This window comes from Megascapheus bottae, chromosome 22 (genome assembly GCF_031878675.1).
Source record: "Megascapheus bottae isolate mThoBot1 chromosome 22, mThoBot2.hap1, whole genome shotgun sequence".
Taxonomy (NCBI): domain Eukaryota; kingdom Metazoa; phylum Chordata; class Mammalia; order Rodentia; family Geomyidae; genus Megascapheus; species Megascapheus bottae.
Genome location: NC_143530.1, coordinates 24467573 through 24483674, shown reverse-complemented (window position 1 = coordinate 24483674; position 16102 = coordinate 24467573). Strand labels below are relative to the sequence as shown.

Sequence of the window (16102 nt, the reverse complement as noted above, 5' to 3'; positions counted from 1 at the left end):
TCATCACAGTCTGTTTTCAATGGTTTGGGTATAAGATTCTATCTCTCCTCTTAGAGCTTTAAAAGAGAAAATTTATATTACTTATGTATAATGCAACCTACTGTATTATATATAAGTAATATATACTTTTACTTTACTATGTTTACTTTTTTTTTACTATAAAATAATTCTAACTAAACAAAAGCACACATTTTTATCAATTATTACATGTGCATGTGGAGTGGAGACCAAAGAAATGACCACTGGTTGATACATGCTTGTTAGACAATGAACAATACATTTGTAAAGGAATATCAAGACAAGTGAATATGCAGACTAGGATTATAACATCTAGGGATGTTACTAAGATATATGGAGTAAAATAGAGAATCTAGTGGCAGAGAGGGTTACTTCAAAGGGCTTATTTAGGCTTATTGCAGCCCAAATTAGCAGTAACTGTGACTGGCTATTTTCCAGCCTTAAATGTATGACATAATTTATCAGTGACACCTTCTAGGCCTGGAGGATAATGATTAATGCATAGAAACTATTGAGACATTACTTCACTTTGTTTAATTTTGTTAGCTATTCCATTCAAGAAAACATTTAACAAAGCTATAAAAATCATTTCATACAATTGCTCAGTTATTCCTAACCTTCCTTTATTACTCTTTCATTGTTAGGGTAATTGTAATTAACACCTTTTGCATTCTGAAATTAGTGATTTGTGCTTTTCTTTATTCTTTTTTAATTGGTGCTGATACTGAGGCTTAAACTGGGGCCTGGCCACTGCCCCTAACTTTTTTTTTTTTTTTTTTAAATAATGCAAGCCCTTGCATGGCAATCCAAATTTATTGAACTACTGATGGTAAGTTATACAAAATTGCACCACTTTAATTAAGGCTTTTTAGTTTACATTTGGCCACCTCAAAGTAGTTGTAACATTAGGTTGGTCGATTTAAATACTGTGGCTCCCTGTTGGATAGACACACAATCTTTACACCCAAACGTTAATGCATACAAAGCAACAAGCTTTGTTAAATAAAACAGCAATAGTTACTGCAAATTAGGCCTTGTAACCAATTATACCTGATTAAAATTACTTCCCACATTCACATCCGCAGTACTCATCCACCATTTAACATCTCAACCAAAATGTTACACATGGGAAACAATCACTAACAGGCAAAAATACTAAACCTGTATATTTGGTATTGCAAATACACTTATGCATGAACAAGCAAGGGGTTCACAGTGAGAATCTACAGCTGCAGAAGCCTGAAAATGACTTACAAAAAATTGTTAAATCATTAAAAAATTGTTTGAAAATATACACTTATTGTTGTAGACCCCCACTGAATACACAACTATAAACATTGTTCCTTATGTGAACAAAAAAAGAAAAACACATCATAAGATTTGGAAAATCTGGACATTTCCTTCCCAACAGATATTAAAGGTAACGTCTTTAATCTAAGACATTATACTGAAAAGACTATTGAATTTTGAAGACAAGATCACTGTCTCCACAGGTTTTTGAAAAATTAAAAAAAACTATATAGCTGTGTTAATCAAAGCGCTTATGTTATACAATGATAATGACCTTCAATTTTTAAAAAAGAATTACAATAAGCTACAAGTATCAAAGAAGCAAAGTTATCTGGAGTAGTCTATATAGGATTTGGACCTTTTATTATGCTAAAATAGTGGTGCTTTTAGGATTTACATTATTATACTCTCCAATACAAAGAATGGGGATGTGTTAAAGTATACAGTACACCATTTTCATACATGTACAACATTGGTGGATGAAGAATGTCTCTTAGCAGTAATACTGGATGTAGCCTCTGGTTTTACCAGCTGCATACTGTAGGACTATTATGTAAGTGAAAATCTCTCGTGATACTGGAAAGTGATTAGAATGTGCAAACTGGTATAGTAGCTTTCATCTGCCTCTTAAAGGTACCACCACAGGAAAGTCCATTTAAGATGTTGGTAGGTTTAACAAAGTTGGAATGCTGGCACTGTTGAATTGGGCAATAGTTCTTCAGACCTGGCTCAGAGCTACAATGCATTTATTATATTAAAGCAGCTGACATGAAGACTTTCTGCGAGCCTTCCCAGGTACTGGAGTTTTTCTGTTAATTTGCCACCCTAGGTCATAAAAAATCTCATTAACATTTATTTTTGATTTTGCAGAAGATTCTAAGAATGCACAGTTGTTCCATTGTCTTGCTAGATTTTGACCTTGTTCCTTTCCTACAACTCTTTCATCTTCCAAGTCACACTTATTACCAACCAGGATCATTGGAACATCATCAGTGTCTTTAACTTGACGAATCTGCTCTCTTAGATCTTGTATGTCATTAAATGTGGACTGTGCCCTGATAAACTAAAGCAAAGCCTTGCCCATTTTTCATGTACAAATCCCTCATTGCTGTGAATTGTTCCGTTCCTGCAGTATCCAACATTTCGAGCATACACTGCTGTGCATCTACTTCAACTTGCTTTCTATAAGAATCTTCTATTGTAGGATCATATTTTTCAACAGAAATTCCTTGAACAAACTGTACAGTCAGAGCAGATTTTCCAACACCTCCTGAGCCAAGAACAACCAGCTTATACTCACGCATGATGCAGATTTGTCAGAACCTAGTACCTCTCACGCTGTCACCCGGATCCTTGTGGCCAGCGTCGCCCCGCGCTCCACCTCCCCTCCCCCGTCTCTGCTCCCGGAGCCATGGCGGTCTTGCCACTCTGCCCCTAACTTTTATGCTCAAGATGAACGTTCTGCCACTTGAGCCACAGCTCCTATTCTGTTGTCTTGATGCTTAATTGATACTTAATTTTCTTTCTTTTTTTTTTTGTGGGTCATGGGGCTTGAACTAGGCCTCGGTGCTGTCCCCGAGCTCTTTAGCACAAGGCTACCACCCTTCCCTTGAGCCAAGTCCCACTTCCCGTTTTCCATAGGTTAATTGGAGATAAGAGTGTCAGGTCCTTTTGTGCCCAAGCTGGGTTGAACCTTGATCCTCAGATCTCAGCCTCCTGAGTAGACAGATTATAGGTGTGAGCTACCATGCTGGCCTAGTGCTTCATTTTCTGTGAGACTCTTCTCTCAGACTTCCCTGCACAGACTGGCTTCCAACCACAATCCTCAGATCTCAGCCTCCTAATCCTATAATTATAGGCATGAGCCACTGTGCCTGTGTGCTCTTTTTTTTAAAAAAAAAAAAAAAACAAACAGCTCATTCATAGGCTGAGTTATAGGGGATTATGTTTTGAAAACAGCCAGGGCAGAAAAACCTACACCAGCAAAAAGACTGGGCTGAAGAGGTGGGCTTAAGTGATAGAACACTAGTTGTGAGCAAGCAGGCCACACAAGAGCCAAGAGGTCCTGATTTCTTAACCTTGTACTTGCGCGCACACACACACACACACACACACACACACACACACACACACAGTGTTATAAGGGCTTATTTAATATTTTTAATGATTAGGTTTGGGATTTAATTTTTTCTTTTTATTTTCTATTTTTCAATTTCCGCTGTATGTTATTTTTCTCATATTTACTATTTGCTTCTTTTGCATGCTTTTCTCTCCACTTCGATTTTATTTAACTCTTTGTTTTCTAGTTTTAAAGTAGAAATTTAGACCATTTCCCTACTCCCCTTTTATTCCCAATGAGTTTTACTATGTATTCCAGGCTGACCTTCACCTTCTGCTCTGCTTCCAGATTACTGGTATTAACATGTGTATGCCTGGAACCTCAGTCTTACATCTATAATTTAAGCTTTCTAAGTACTGCTTTAGTGGCATCTCAAAATTTTGTTTTTTTTTATTAATTTTTTTATTGTAATTAGTAAAAGGGTTACATGATATTTGCCAGATAGAAGGTGCATTAATTCACATACATTGATACCCTTTCACATGTCTTGGTACCCATTTCCCCCCCCACACACCCTTCACCCGTCTTGGTTTTCCCCCCTTCCCTATCAAATTTCAAATATCCAAATACAAATAAATTCAATATATCAGATAACAAAGTGAGATACTATACCAATATGAGATAACCAAGGGACAGCAAAGGAGATGAGAGACAACATAGTACATTTAAGGACAACAATCATTCATTATATGGCTTTTGTTTCAATATCCTGGAGGTCCTTTCAATTAGCTTCACATTATATGGCCTTATGTATCAAGATTTTGTTCTATTGCAAATCTCTGCTAGTAGAGCCCAAGGTTTCTACTGATTATGACGAATGAGGGAAACCATTGAGCCTAAGTTCCTTTGAGTCTGGCCTACTTCACTTAATATGATTTTTTCTAAGTCTTTCCATTTCCTAACAAATGGGGCGATGTCATTCTTTCTGACAGCAGCATAGAATTCCATTGTGTACAAATACCACAACTTGTTGATCCACTCATCAACTGAGGGACATCTAGGTTGGTTCCATATCTTTGCTATGGTGAATAGTGCTGCAATGAACATTGTTGTGCTAGTGGGTTTAGTATGTCCTTGTTTCTGGATGGTTGGGTAAATGCCAAGTGCATCTCAAAATTTTGATTTGTTTATATCATTCAGTTGAAAGTATTTTCTTATTTCCCTCTTGATTTATTCTTAAAGTGCTGTTGAGAAGTATGTTCTTTAGTACTACAAGTGTTAGTATACAACTGTAGGCCTAGCAAGGGAGGCTGAGGTAGGGGGAGTGTGAGTTTTAGGGTAGCTTGGCTGCATAGCAAGTTTGAGGCCAGTTTGGGCTGTAGAGTGAGATGTGTGTCAAAGACAAAAAAAAAAAAAAAAAAAAAAGAAAAGAAAAATGTTTAATTTTCAAATACTTGGGTATATTTTTGAATGTTTTATTGTTCTTGCTAACTGAATTTTATGCAGTGTTTGGAATTCAATATGATTTATATGATATCCTGGAATATAAACTGTCTTAGTGAACATTCCATGGGCACTTGAAAAGGAGTTTCATAAATGTAAGTAGGTCAAATGAAGATTATTATTGTCCATCCTTTATCCTTTGCTGACTTTTTGTTTAATAAGTATTAAAGGGGATATAGATTTACCCATTTTTCCTACCTATATTTTAAAAAGTTCATTGTAGAGCTTTTTGAAAATTTAGTACAAGCACTAGATTCTTGTACCTTTCCTGATGAGCTCATCCTTTCATTAGTATAACATCTTCCAAGTTTCCCTATGGTGTTCCTTCCCTTTCAGATTAAAGAACTCATTTTTCTCCCATCTATTCCCTTTCCATTCCTTCCCCCTCTTCTTTAAAGAAGGAAAGAGAGAATGAGAGAAAGAATGAAAGAAAGAAGCAAAGAAAGAAGAAGAAGAAGAAAAAACCCTGGGCTCACATTTTCCAGTGTTTGCCATGCATTCTTTTTACCATTTGAGCCAGTCCTTTTTTTTTTTTTTTTTAATGGGTCATGGGGCTGAGCTCTGAGCTCTGTCTGGGGTGTTGCCCCTGAGCTCTTCAACTCAAGGCTACCACCCTACCCTTTAGCCAAGCCCCATTTCCGGTTTTCTGGAGGTTAAATGGAGATAGGAGTCTCAGGATCATTTGTGCCTGGGCTGGCTTTGAACCTTGATCCTGAGATCTCATCCTCCTGAGTAGCTAGGATTACAGGCCTGAGCTACTGCGACTGGCTACTGAGCTAGGCCTTTTGTCCCTGCCCCCACCCCTTTTTTTTTTTTTTTTTTGCCAGTCCTGAGCTTGAGTTCAGGGCCTGAGCACTGTCCTTGGACTTTCTCAAGGCTAGAGCTTTACCACTTGAGCCTCAGCATCACTTCTGGCTTTTTTTTTTCTGTGTATGTGGTACACTAGGCCAAACTCCCAGCCCTTGTTTTTCCCCTTTTTAAAAATTTTTCTCTTTTAGTGTGTGTTTTTTTTTTAAAGATACAGCCTTGTTTTTACTCACACATACCCAACTTCTTCTATCTATACTTCTTGTATAGTTAGAACTAAAGTTGAGTCCCAACATCCCCAGCTAATTTTGTGAGATGAATCTTACTGATTTTTTGCCTATACTGTCTTTAAATGCAGATCTTGATCTTTGACTTCCAAAAAGCTGTGATTACAGATCTGTGAACTACTGTGGCCCTTACTCTATTCATTCCTTTTTGAGTGCCAAATACTCCATTGTATAGATACACTAAATTTTATTTACCTATTAATTGATTTATTAATTAATGGCTACTTATTAATTGATGGTTTGATTCTATTTTGGGTATGTTAATAGTTCATGAATATATAGATTTTAGTGAGGAGATACATTTTTCTCTATTTTAAGTGTCTCTTATTCCTGCCAGTCCTGGAGCTTGGACTCAGGGCCTGGGCACTGTCCTTGGGCTTTCACTTGAGCCTCAGCACCACATCTGCCTTTTTCTGAGTATATGTTACTGAGGATTTGAACCCAGGGCTTTGTGCATGTTAGGCATGCGCTAGCACTAGGCCCACCTCCTGGCCTATTTTGAGTATCTCTAAGAGTAGAATTGATGGCTCATATGGTTGCTCTATATTTAACCTTTTACGGAACTGCTAAACTGTTTTCCAGAGTAGTTGGATCTTTTGTATATTACCATTACCAACACACAGTTTCATCATATCCTTGTCAACACATTATTACATGACTTTTTGATTATAGCCATCTGAGTATGGATGTAGAGTGGCATCCCACTGTGGAACTGATTTGCCTTTAGTCATCTGCTAATTATTTCAGGCCCTTTCTCATGCACATTGTTGCTTCTGTCTTTTGTGGAGGAATGTCTGTTCAGATTCTTTGCCTACATCACTGATTTCTAAAAGCTCATTCAATTATTTCTTACTACATTATTCACAGAAACTTTCATTTCTTCTGTGGGATTCCTTTTCAGATTTTAGGTGGGTCCTTTAAAGAACAAAGTTCAATTCATATCTTTTCTTCATTGCTTGCATTTTAGGATTATCAAAGATGGGTTTGCCCAACCCTTCTCTCTTTTCTATGTGACGATTGCATTGTTTCAGCACTATTGGTTGAAAAAATTCTTTTTCTGTTTTCTAAAGTTCATTGACTCTATAGGTCATTAAAGTAAATAAATTTAATTTTTGGACTTACTCAATTTTATTATCATAATGTATGACTGTTCGTGCCAGTGCTCCTTTATTGCATAGCTTTGTATCAGTTTTGAAATCAGATATCTTTTACCTCTCTTTCCAGAGTGTTTTGGTGATTCAGGTTGCTTTCCATCCTTACTGAATCTTCAGAGTAAAGCAATGGCTGGAATTTGGGATTGGTTTTGCATTAACTCTCTAACTCAGTGTACTATTTTAATAATAATACATGTTGCTACTCACATTTTTCTATTTATTAGGTCTTTTATTCCTCTCAACAATGTTTTGTAGTTTTCAGAGTACAAATTTAGTATTTCTTTTGTAAGGTTTAATCCTGAACATTTTGTTTTGGTGCTGTAGTAGGTGTCTTTTTCTACTTATGGTATTCTTGTAGAGTTACCTTTGTTTTTATCCTGTGTAGGATATAATGTTCCTATGATGCATAAATACCTAGAAATTTCATTTTTTCATATGATATAGCATGCTTATTTTTACAAGTACTTTATAACAAGCACTAGGAATATGTAATTTTTTGTTATTGCTATTATTTTTTTAGTAGAACTGGGGTTTGAACTCAGAGACAGGTCTACTGTGTAAGCTATGATTCCAATCCTTTTTTCTTTAGTTACTTTTCTGATATGGTGTCATGTTTTTGCTCAAGCTGGGTTGGGCTTAATCATCCTATTTCAGATTCCCTCATATGTGAGATGACAGGTGTAGATTATGATTCCCAACTTACTTATTGATTTCTTGTTAACTTGTTGTACTAACTTTTGCACAAGCTGGCTTTTAACTGTTTTCCTCCTGACCTCTACCACTTCAGTATTGGGATTACAGATATAAGCTTCTATGCTTTGTCGTACAATTGATTAAATTTCATGGTTTTTTAAATTTTTTTTATTTTGATGCATGGGCCGAGAATCAAAAATCTCATGTCTTTAAAGAGACTTATTTAAGATTTCATATACTATTTTATAGTTGTGTGGCAGAAGCACAGTAGGAGGGATTAGAGACTGTCTTAGAGAAGGTAACACAGAAGGTAACATTTAGCTCCAAAAGATGGTAAGCTTAGTTCCAAATGTTGGGAAAGTATCTATCAGTTTCTGTTTAGTGGAAAGAAGGAAAATGAAATCACGAATAAAAGTACTTGATGGTGTAGAAAAGGTAAGTGGGCTGCTTATATGGATAAAGTAAGAAAGGTGCTAAAAGAGTTGAGATCTGACAGAACTGAGGGCCTTATTAGGCAAATGCTCCATTACTTGATTTATGCTTCTAGCACTTGGTATGTTTGAATTTGAAGCTAAGCTTTTAGACCTTGGAGACCAGTAGGGTGTGAGTATCATAGAATTTTTTTTTCATTAAAGCAGGGATGAAATTTTTTTTAGGTGTTTCTTTGGAGAACCAACTGATATTTCCTAAGAGCCCTAAGAGGTACAAGGACCACAGTAAATAACTCAAGAGACTGTTTCAGGGATAGAAAAATGAAAACATTAGATGGGAAAGTATGTAGGCTCTGTGGTCATGATTATTGTTGGCAATGTGGTTGAATTCAAACTTCAGACCATTTTCTAGAAGAGATAGGGTTGCTGTCACTAGGGTCAAATCCCCAATTGTCTGATCACAAATCCATTGTGTCACAGACAAAAGTCCATCCTGTTGTTCTAAACTCACATGGCTTTATGAGCTCAAGAATAACTTAGAAAATTCTAAGGATTTAAATTCTCTCTCTTAGAAGTCAAAGGACAGTTAAATACTTAGTTGTATAGCACTGTTCAATCTCTTTTAGGAACCTATTTAGTATTCACTTTTTCATTTCCACATTCTTCATCTAACTTTCCCTTTCATTCCCCTTCTTTCTCTTTCCCACTTTTCTTCCTTCTTTCTCTTTCCCTCTCTTCTTCCCTACCTCCTTTCCTCCCTCTCTCTCTTTCTATATTCTGTCTTCCTATATTCTGCTTGTGATTCTACCTTTTGAGCCTGGCCTTTTGCCAGTCAATTGGAGATGGAGTCTCAGACTTTTCTGCATGGACTGTCTTAGCCTCCTAGTATCTAGGAATATACTTGTGAGCCCTTGGCTCCTAGGTTAATCTACTGTTTCTTGATGACTAATTTTTAGACATTAGCTGTTAATCTAGAAGAGAAAAAAAATCTTTTCTTTTTCTTCCTTGTCTTCCAACAAATATCTGCCTTTTGTGGCAATACAAGTTTTGTTAAACCAATGGCTACTTCCCACTGTTTCTTTAGATTTTAAAAACTCTTATTTTTGTATTGATTTTCTTTCATGGTATCATTTTCTTTTAGGAGTAACAGTTCTCTCCTTAAAATTATTTTCCATCATGTTTTATACTTCGGTGGTTTTATTTCCTGTTACCTGCTGTAGTAATTTGCTAGTGCTATCATAAAAAACATTACAGATGAGAAGCTTAAACGAAGAAAATTTTTTTTCAGTTCTGAAGGCTTTTGTCTGATATCAAAGTGTGGTAGACCATGTGTCCTCACATGGTTTCCATTTGTGTGTGTCCAGTATTCTCTTTTTATAAGAACACCAGTCATATTGGTCTCACAAGAACACCCGCACTAGTGACCTAATTTTATCTTTATTACCTGTTTAAAAGTCCTGTCTCCAAATATAGCCATATATGGAAGTATTACACTTTAAGATGTTAGTATACAGACTTTGGTGAGGGGTAAGGGAAGAGCATAGTTTAGCCCATGCACTACTTTTAGTACCACTGGGTTGTACTTGTCTGTCTTCCATCTTTTTCATGACTATACTAGGCTTTGTTGTTACTCCTCATTTTTGCTGATGTGATTTAGTTTGTATTGAACAGTTTGCTTGCACGTGGCTTTTCCATGAGGTGGTATAAAGGCACATGGGCCATGGGCAAACTGCCCACTCATGAGGGACTTGGCTTTTCTTATTTTGATATATTTTTCAACAGTACTAACTACTATATATGTAAAACGTGGTAGATACATGTTTGCTTATGGGCAAAGACAGAAAAAAATTCAGAGATACATGTTTGTGAATACTTTTTCTATGCTGATACTGGCTGGCTGGCATTTTATTTATTTATTTATTTATTTTTGCCAGTTCTGGGCTTGAGCTCAGGGCCTGAGTACTGACCTTGGACTTTCTCAATGCTAGAGCTCTACCACTTGAGCCTCAGCATCACTTCCAGCTTCTTTCTATGTATGTGGCACCAAGGAATCGAACCCGGGTCTTTGTGCATGCTAGGCAAGCACTCTACCATTAGGCCAAACTCCCGGCCCCTGTCTGGCATTCTTGTATTTTCATTCAGTGTTCTTCTCAGTTGGCATTAATCCTTTTTATTTTCTTTTAACAGATTGCTCCTGTAGCTAGATCATTGATTTCCTGCATAAAGTACAATGTCTCGATCCCGACAGCCCCCACTTGTGACAGGCATCTCTCCAAATGAAGGGATCCCATGGACAAAGGTGACAATAAGAGGGGAGAACCTGGGTGCTGGCCCCACTGACCTCATTGGTAAGATGAATACTGTCTCTGTGACAGAGTTTTATGTTAGGATGTTAGGGCAAGAAATATGTGAGTTTGTAGTAGTGAAGATGACAGGAAAGCTTCATTGTATATGTTCTCTGATTTTTCTGTGAAAATCATTACTTTATAAGAAATTTTCAATATTGTTGTTCAAGATTCTTGAGAAAGATTGCCACCATCCGTATTTGTACCCATTTCCTCTATTTGGTCTTACTTTCTCATGTTGCTAAAGATGGACCTTAAACTTGGATTTCAAAATTACAATGTGTGTCAGGCACAGTTGGATAAAAACAAGTTCTAAGTATAAATTTATGGTCATACAATTATTTGCCTGTGAAATACAAATGAAGGTAGAGATAACATTCAGAATTAGTGAGTTAGTGATATCCATCTCAGTCAATGAAAATCTGAGCATGATGAGCTGTCATCCCAGCTATGCAGGAGGCAGGATTTTGGCCCAGGCTGGTGTGCTCTGAGTATATATGTACACAAAACCCTATTAAAACAATGACAACAAAACACAGCAAAATGTGCTAAGGACATGCTTCAAGTCTTGTACATTCAAGTAATTGCAAGTCTCTGAATTTTTTTTTGGCCAGTCCTGGGCTTGAGCTCAGGGCCTGAGCACTGTCCTTGGACTTTCTCAAGGCTAGAGTTCTACCACTTGAGCCTCAGTACCACTTCCGGCTTTTTTTTATTATCTGGTACCAAGGAATCGAACCTGGGTCTTCGTGCATGCTAGACAAACACTCTACCAGTAGGCCAAATTCCTGGATCCAAGTCTCTGAATATTAAGCCCTAGTACTGCCAATTTCTTTTTTAATAACAAGTTGATGATTATCAGGAATGACATCCAAGAAATTCCCATTAAAAGTATTTTTGAATTATGAATATATTAAATATAATAAAACTTAATCCTAAAATAACCTTAAATGCTGTTAAGAAAACAAATTTGCTTCCACAGGTCAGGAATTTATATTTAGGAAAACACCTAAAATTTATTATTTCAAACCATATAAATATCTACATTGTAGGTACTGAGGCTTGCATTCTTGCTCAGCTTTCTTGCTTTGGGCTGGGACTTTACCACTTGAGTCACAGCTCTAGTCTAGCATTTTTCACATTAATTGGAGATTAAGTCTCATAGACCTTTCTGCCCAAGTTGGCTTTGAGTTGAGATTCTGAGCAACACAGATTTAAACTGAGTAGCTAGTATCAGATGTGAGTCAAATGCCTATTTAAACATGTCTTAATGATTATTATAATCTTGTTGCTAAATAGTGCTTTTTATTCTAACAAAAGATGACAAATCTCTCTCTATCTTATACTTGTCATCAATTGACCTGTTTATGGTATCTGAAAAAGAAAAAAAATTAATTTGCCAAGTTTGCTGAGTAATATAAAAAGTTAAATAATGAGAAAAGAAGGTATAAAGTAGCTGGACCTGTTCCACACAAATTCTGGTTTATTTCTTCCATAAATGTTTATTATGTTAACCTCTGCTTTGTGAAAGTAAAAAACTTGCAAAAGAATTAAATTAGAGGACTTGATGGTACCAGTGTGGTGTCATCTGTGTTCCACCTTGGGTGACACCTCACTGTCTTTCAGCTCCTTATTGCTAAATTTTAATTCACATTCTAAGGAAAAGAGACTTAAGGTACCTGAGCTCATCTTTTGTAAGTGCTAGTTTATTGGAAGAGCTCAACAGTAGAAAAGAAGTATAGCAACAACTTGGGTAGGAATACACCAAGGTAGTATTAGCTACCCTTAAAGGAAATAGATAAGGTTGAGCTACATTTACCATACTCTACATAAAACTTACAATAAATAAAATGCTACTTTAGTTCATATTCCATGTATGTATAAATGCATGTGTATATCATGCATGTATAAATAATTACTTGAGCACTAGAAAAAATATATACTGGCTTTTTCAGGAAAATAATGAATATATTTTAGGAAATGATCTATAAATCTATGAATACATTTAAAAATCCTCTATCACTAACTTAGAGAAGTTTTGACAACAATAATTTTTCTCCCAACAGTTCTTGTAACCTAATCTGGAATGCCTAGATATTTTCTATTGTATTCTAATTTTGTTATATCTAAAAACACTTTAAACCTCACAGAAAAAAAGATTGGAAAAAAATCAGCAAAGAAGGCTGAGAGTGTGGCTTAGTGGTAGAGTGGCAGAGTGCTTGCCAAGCATGCACAAAACTGTGGATTGGATTCATCAGTACCACATAGACAGAAAAGGCCAGAAGTGATGCTGTGGCTCAAGTGGTAGAGCAGTTATCTTGAGAAAACCCAAGGACAGTGCCCTGAGTTCAAAGCTTCAGGACTTGGAAAAAAAAAAAAAGCAAGGTAGAAGTACATTTACAAATATCATTGGGTATATCCTCTTATAAAAATAGCTATTGAATAAGCAGGTGTTATTTTAAGAGTTTGCTTTCCTGTCATAGCCATGTTTAAGGGCTTATTGTTGTTCCTTTGAACCTTGTTGAATGCATACTTTTACTTTCAGGTTTGACTATTTGTGGACATAATTGCCTCCTAACAGCAGAGTGGATGTCTGCAAGTAAAATAGTATGTCGAGTGGGACAAGCCAAAAATGACAAAGGAGATATTATTGTCACAACTAAATCTGGAGGCAAAGGAACTTCAACAGTGTCTTTCAAGTTACTCAAGCCTGAAAAGATAGGTAAAACTCTTTATGACTTCATTGGTTTATTCTTTATATTTTAAACATGCTAGCTTTGTACAAAACTCAGTGACTGTTACGTCTCATTAACTTAGATTTAGAAAAAAATCTGGGGTGTTGGTTAGAATTTTCTTTATTTTTGATAAGGCAGTTTGCTGGGCCAACAGTCAGTAAGACCTAAGAAAGATGATCATAAGGAACTTTAATATATCTATTTTTGTGTGTGTGTGTGTGTGTGTGTGTTGGTACTGAGTCTAGGACTTAGGATGTGGGTGCTGTCCCTTAGCTTAATTGTGCAAGACTGGCTACCATTTGAACCACAATACCATGTCTGGCTCGTTGATTAATTTGAGGTAAAGAATCTCATAGTCTTTCTTTCCTGGGTTGGCTTGGAACTCTGAAACTCAGATCTCAGCCTCCTGAGTAGCTAGAATTACAGGCATAAACAACTGGTACCTGGCTTAAATCTATTTTCTTAATCTACTTTGTTTTTTTTAGCATTATAATAAACCAATTTTGGTTCTTTGATCTTGAATATAATGACTTGGCACTTAAACCATTGAACAGTTACAATTCAAGGCACAGTAGCCTTTTGATTTAGCCAAATCAACAGTGTCATAATCTAAACAGTATTCTTTTTTCCTTCATTTTCTGTATCTTTTCAAGCCTCCATAAAATATAGCCTGGTTTACAGCTGCTTCTATCTAGCCTTCCTAACTCTTCTTTGTACCCTTTAGCACATTCCCATTGTGATTTTTGTACACTTAACCTTTTTAATTAGCAATGATTCACAACTTGTGCTGCAGAGCCAGATTCTAAATTCTAAACAGGCATGATACGTGAGTGATGGGTTGTTGTTCTCCAGAGCAGTATAGAAATAAAGACAGAAGCATAGAAAACTCAATAGGAAGTTTATTTGGAAGTGAAAGGAAAGCCATGAAACAAAGTAGCAAAAAACCTTCCATCTGGAGATCTAGAGAAGTGTCTAAAGAGGAGTCCAACTGAGGATAAGCTGAGTGCTTGACAGCTTGTGCATGTGTTCTGGCCCCAGGGTATTACAGGAAGAAGAAACACTGGATCAAGAAGAATCATAATGAGTCACTATGGGAACAAGAAGCATCATGACGTTATTGGCCACATGTTTATATCTGCCACTTTTTATTTCTATCTACCAAACAGTTCCCCATTTTCTTTCCTAAGCTCTTATAACTAGATAGTAAAATGATCTTAGGTCGTTTGTGGAACACAGTAGAAAAAAGAGTCAAAATATTAAATGTAAAACAGTATATATATATATATTTAGCAAAAAGATTTTTATAGAATTAATGCTTAATTTGAATGTTTATTATATAACTACTTTCTAAAAGTTTCTATGATTTCGGAATGTTCTTTTGATTAAACACGTTACAGATCATTATACCTCATACCAGCTTTTTGAATTTTATTTCCACTATAAGCAATTAACATTTGATGATGCATAAAAAACTGTAGTATTTGTTATGTGTAAAATACTTTTTTGGAATACATTTTCTCAGAGGCTTAATTTGCCTCTGAAAGGTAACATAGTCTATTGAATTAATATATGATAAAATCATAAACTGAGGTATTATTTTGCATGTTATTTATATATATACATATGCATATATATATACATGTGTATATACATGTATATATAATCTCTTTTTTTAACCATTTTAGGATTTTGAACTCAGGGCCTTGGTTTGCGAGGGTGGCACACCTCCAGTTCTAATTTTCACAGGTTATTTTTAGGATAGAAATTTTCTTCTCAATGAGTGCATTGCTTTAGGGTTAGTGGCTGTTATTACAGGTGCATCCTACCACATCTAGCTTTTCTCCATGAAGGTGGAGCCTTAAGGACTTTTCTGCCTGGGTTAGACTGGAACTGCAGTTCTTCTATTCTTAGCTTCCCAAGTATGCACTCCTTATTTTTAAGAATAGTCTCCCTCTTTGCTTAGCCTAGCCTAGACAGCATTCTTCCATCTTAATGTTTCTACTGTGGCTGGAATGATATTATGAACCACCACAGTCAGTCTTTTTTAGTTAAGATGGGGTCTCCTGGAACCAAAATCTTTCCTATCTCCCAAATAGTTAAAATTTACAGGTGTGAGCCACTATTACGTGGCTCATTTGTATTTTTAATTAAAAGTCTTAGCTGTGGTCCCTTTATCTTTTGGTAATTATCTATTCAGTATTAGATTTTTAAAAAAACATAAATCAGAAGTAAAATTGCTTAGTGGAGTCTTTCTATTATTAAGGTTGTACTCCTCATTTTTGTAGGCATTTTGGATCAGTCTGCTGTATGGGTTGATGAAATGAATTATTACGACATGCGCACAGATAGGAATAAAGGAATCCCTCCTTTGTCCCTCCGTCCTGCAAATCCTCTTGGCATTGAAATTGAAAAGTGAGTACCATCTTGCCTTGGTTTCTCAGTTGCTGAAAGTTTTCTGTTCTTACAGTAAAGGGAAGCAAATGCCAGAAGGCCCTAAGATGTTCTTTGGAGCCAGGTGTTAATTCAAAAGCCAGGTCAGTTTTGTTGTGGATAAATGTAATTTTGGCAAGATTATGTATTCAGGTGGCATTTAAAATCAAACCAGGATTTATAATCTACCCATTTGTTTGATTTTTCTTTCTTTTTTCTTTTTTTCCTTTTGCTGGTCCTACTCCTTGAACTCAGGACCTGGGCACTGTCATTGAGCTTTCTCAAGGCAAGGGTTCTACCACTTGAACCATAGCACCACTTCTGGCTTTTTCTGTGTATGTGGTACCGAGTAA

At 36.1% G+C, this 16102-nt stretch overlaps 1 protein-coding gene and 1 pseudogene across 3 annotated transcripts in view; one reads left to right on the top strand and one right to left on the bottom strand.

Annotated features, from left to right (window-relative positions):
• Nucleotides 1–1672: 1672 nt before the first annotated feature.
• LOC150048378 (ras-related protein Rap-1b pseudogene) lies at nucleotides 1673–2666 on the bottom strand (annotated as a pseudogene).
• A 7767-nt stretch (nucleotides 2667–10433) lies between these two features.
• Nucleotides 10434–16102, top strand: part of Exoc2 (exocyst complex component 2) — a 223616-nt gene continuing 217947 nt past the window's right edge. For all 3 annotated transcript variants that reach the window (XM_090356361.1, XM_090356362.1, XM_090356363.1), the window contains exons 1-3: nucleotides 10434–10590; nucleotides 13130–13306; nucleotides 15605–15731. In XM_090356361.1, coding sequence (XP_090212487.1) covers nucleotides 10473–10590; nucleotides 13130–13306; nucleotides 15605–15731 — 422 coding nt within the window. In that variant the 5' untranslated portion in view covers nucleotides 10434–10472. The remainder of the gene's footprint in view (nucleotides 10591–13129; nucleotides 13307–15604; nucleotides 15732–16102) is intronic.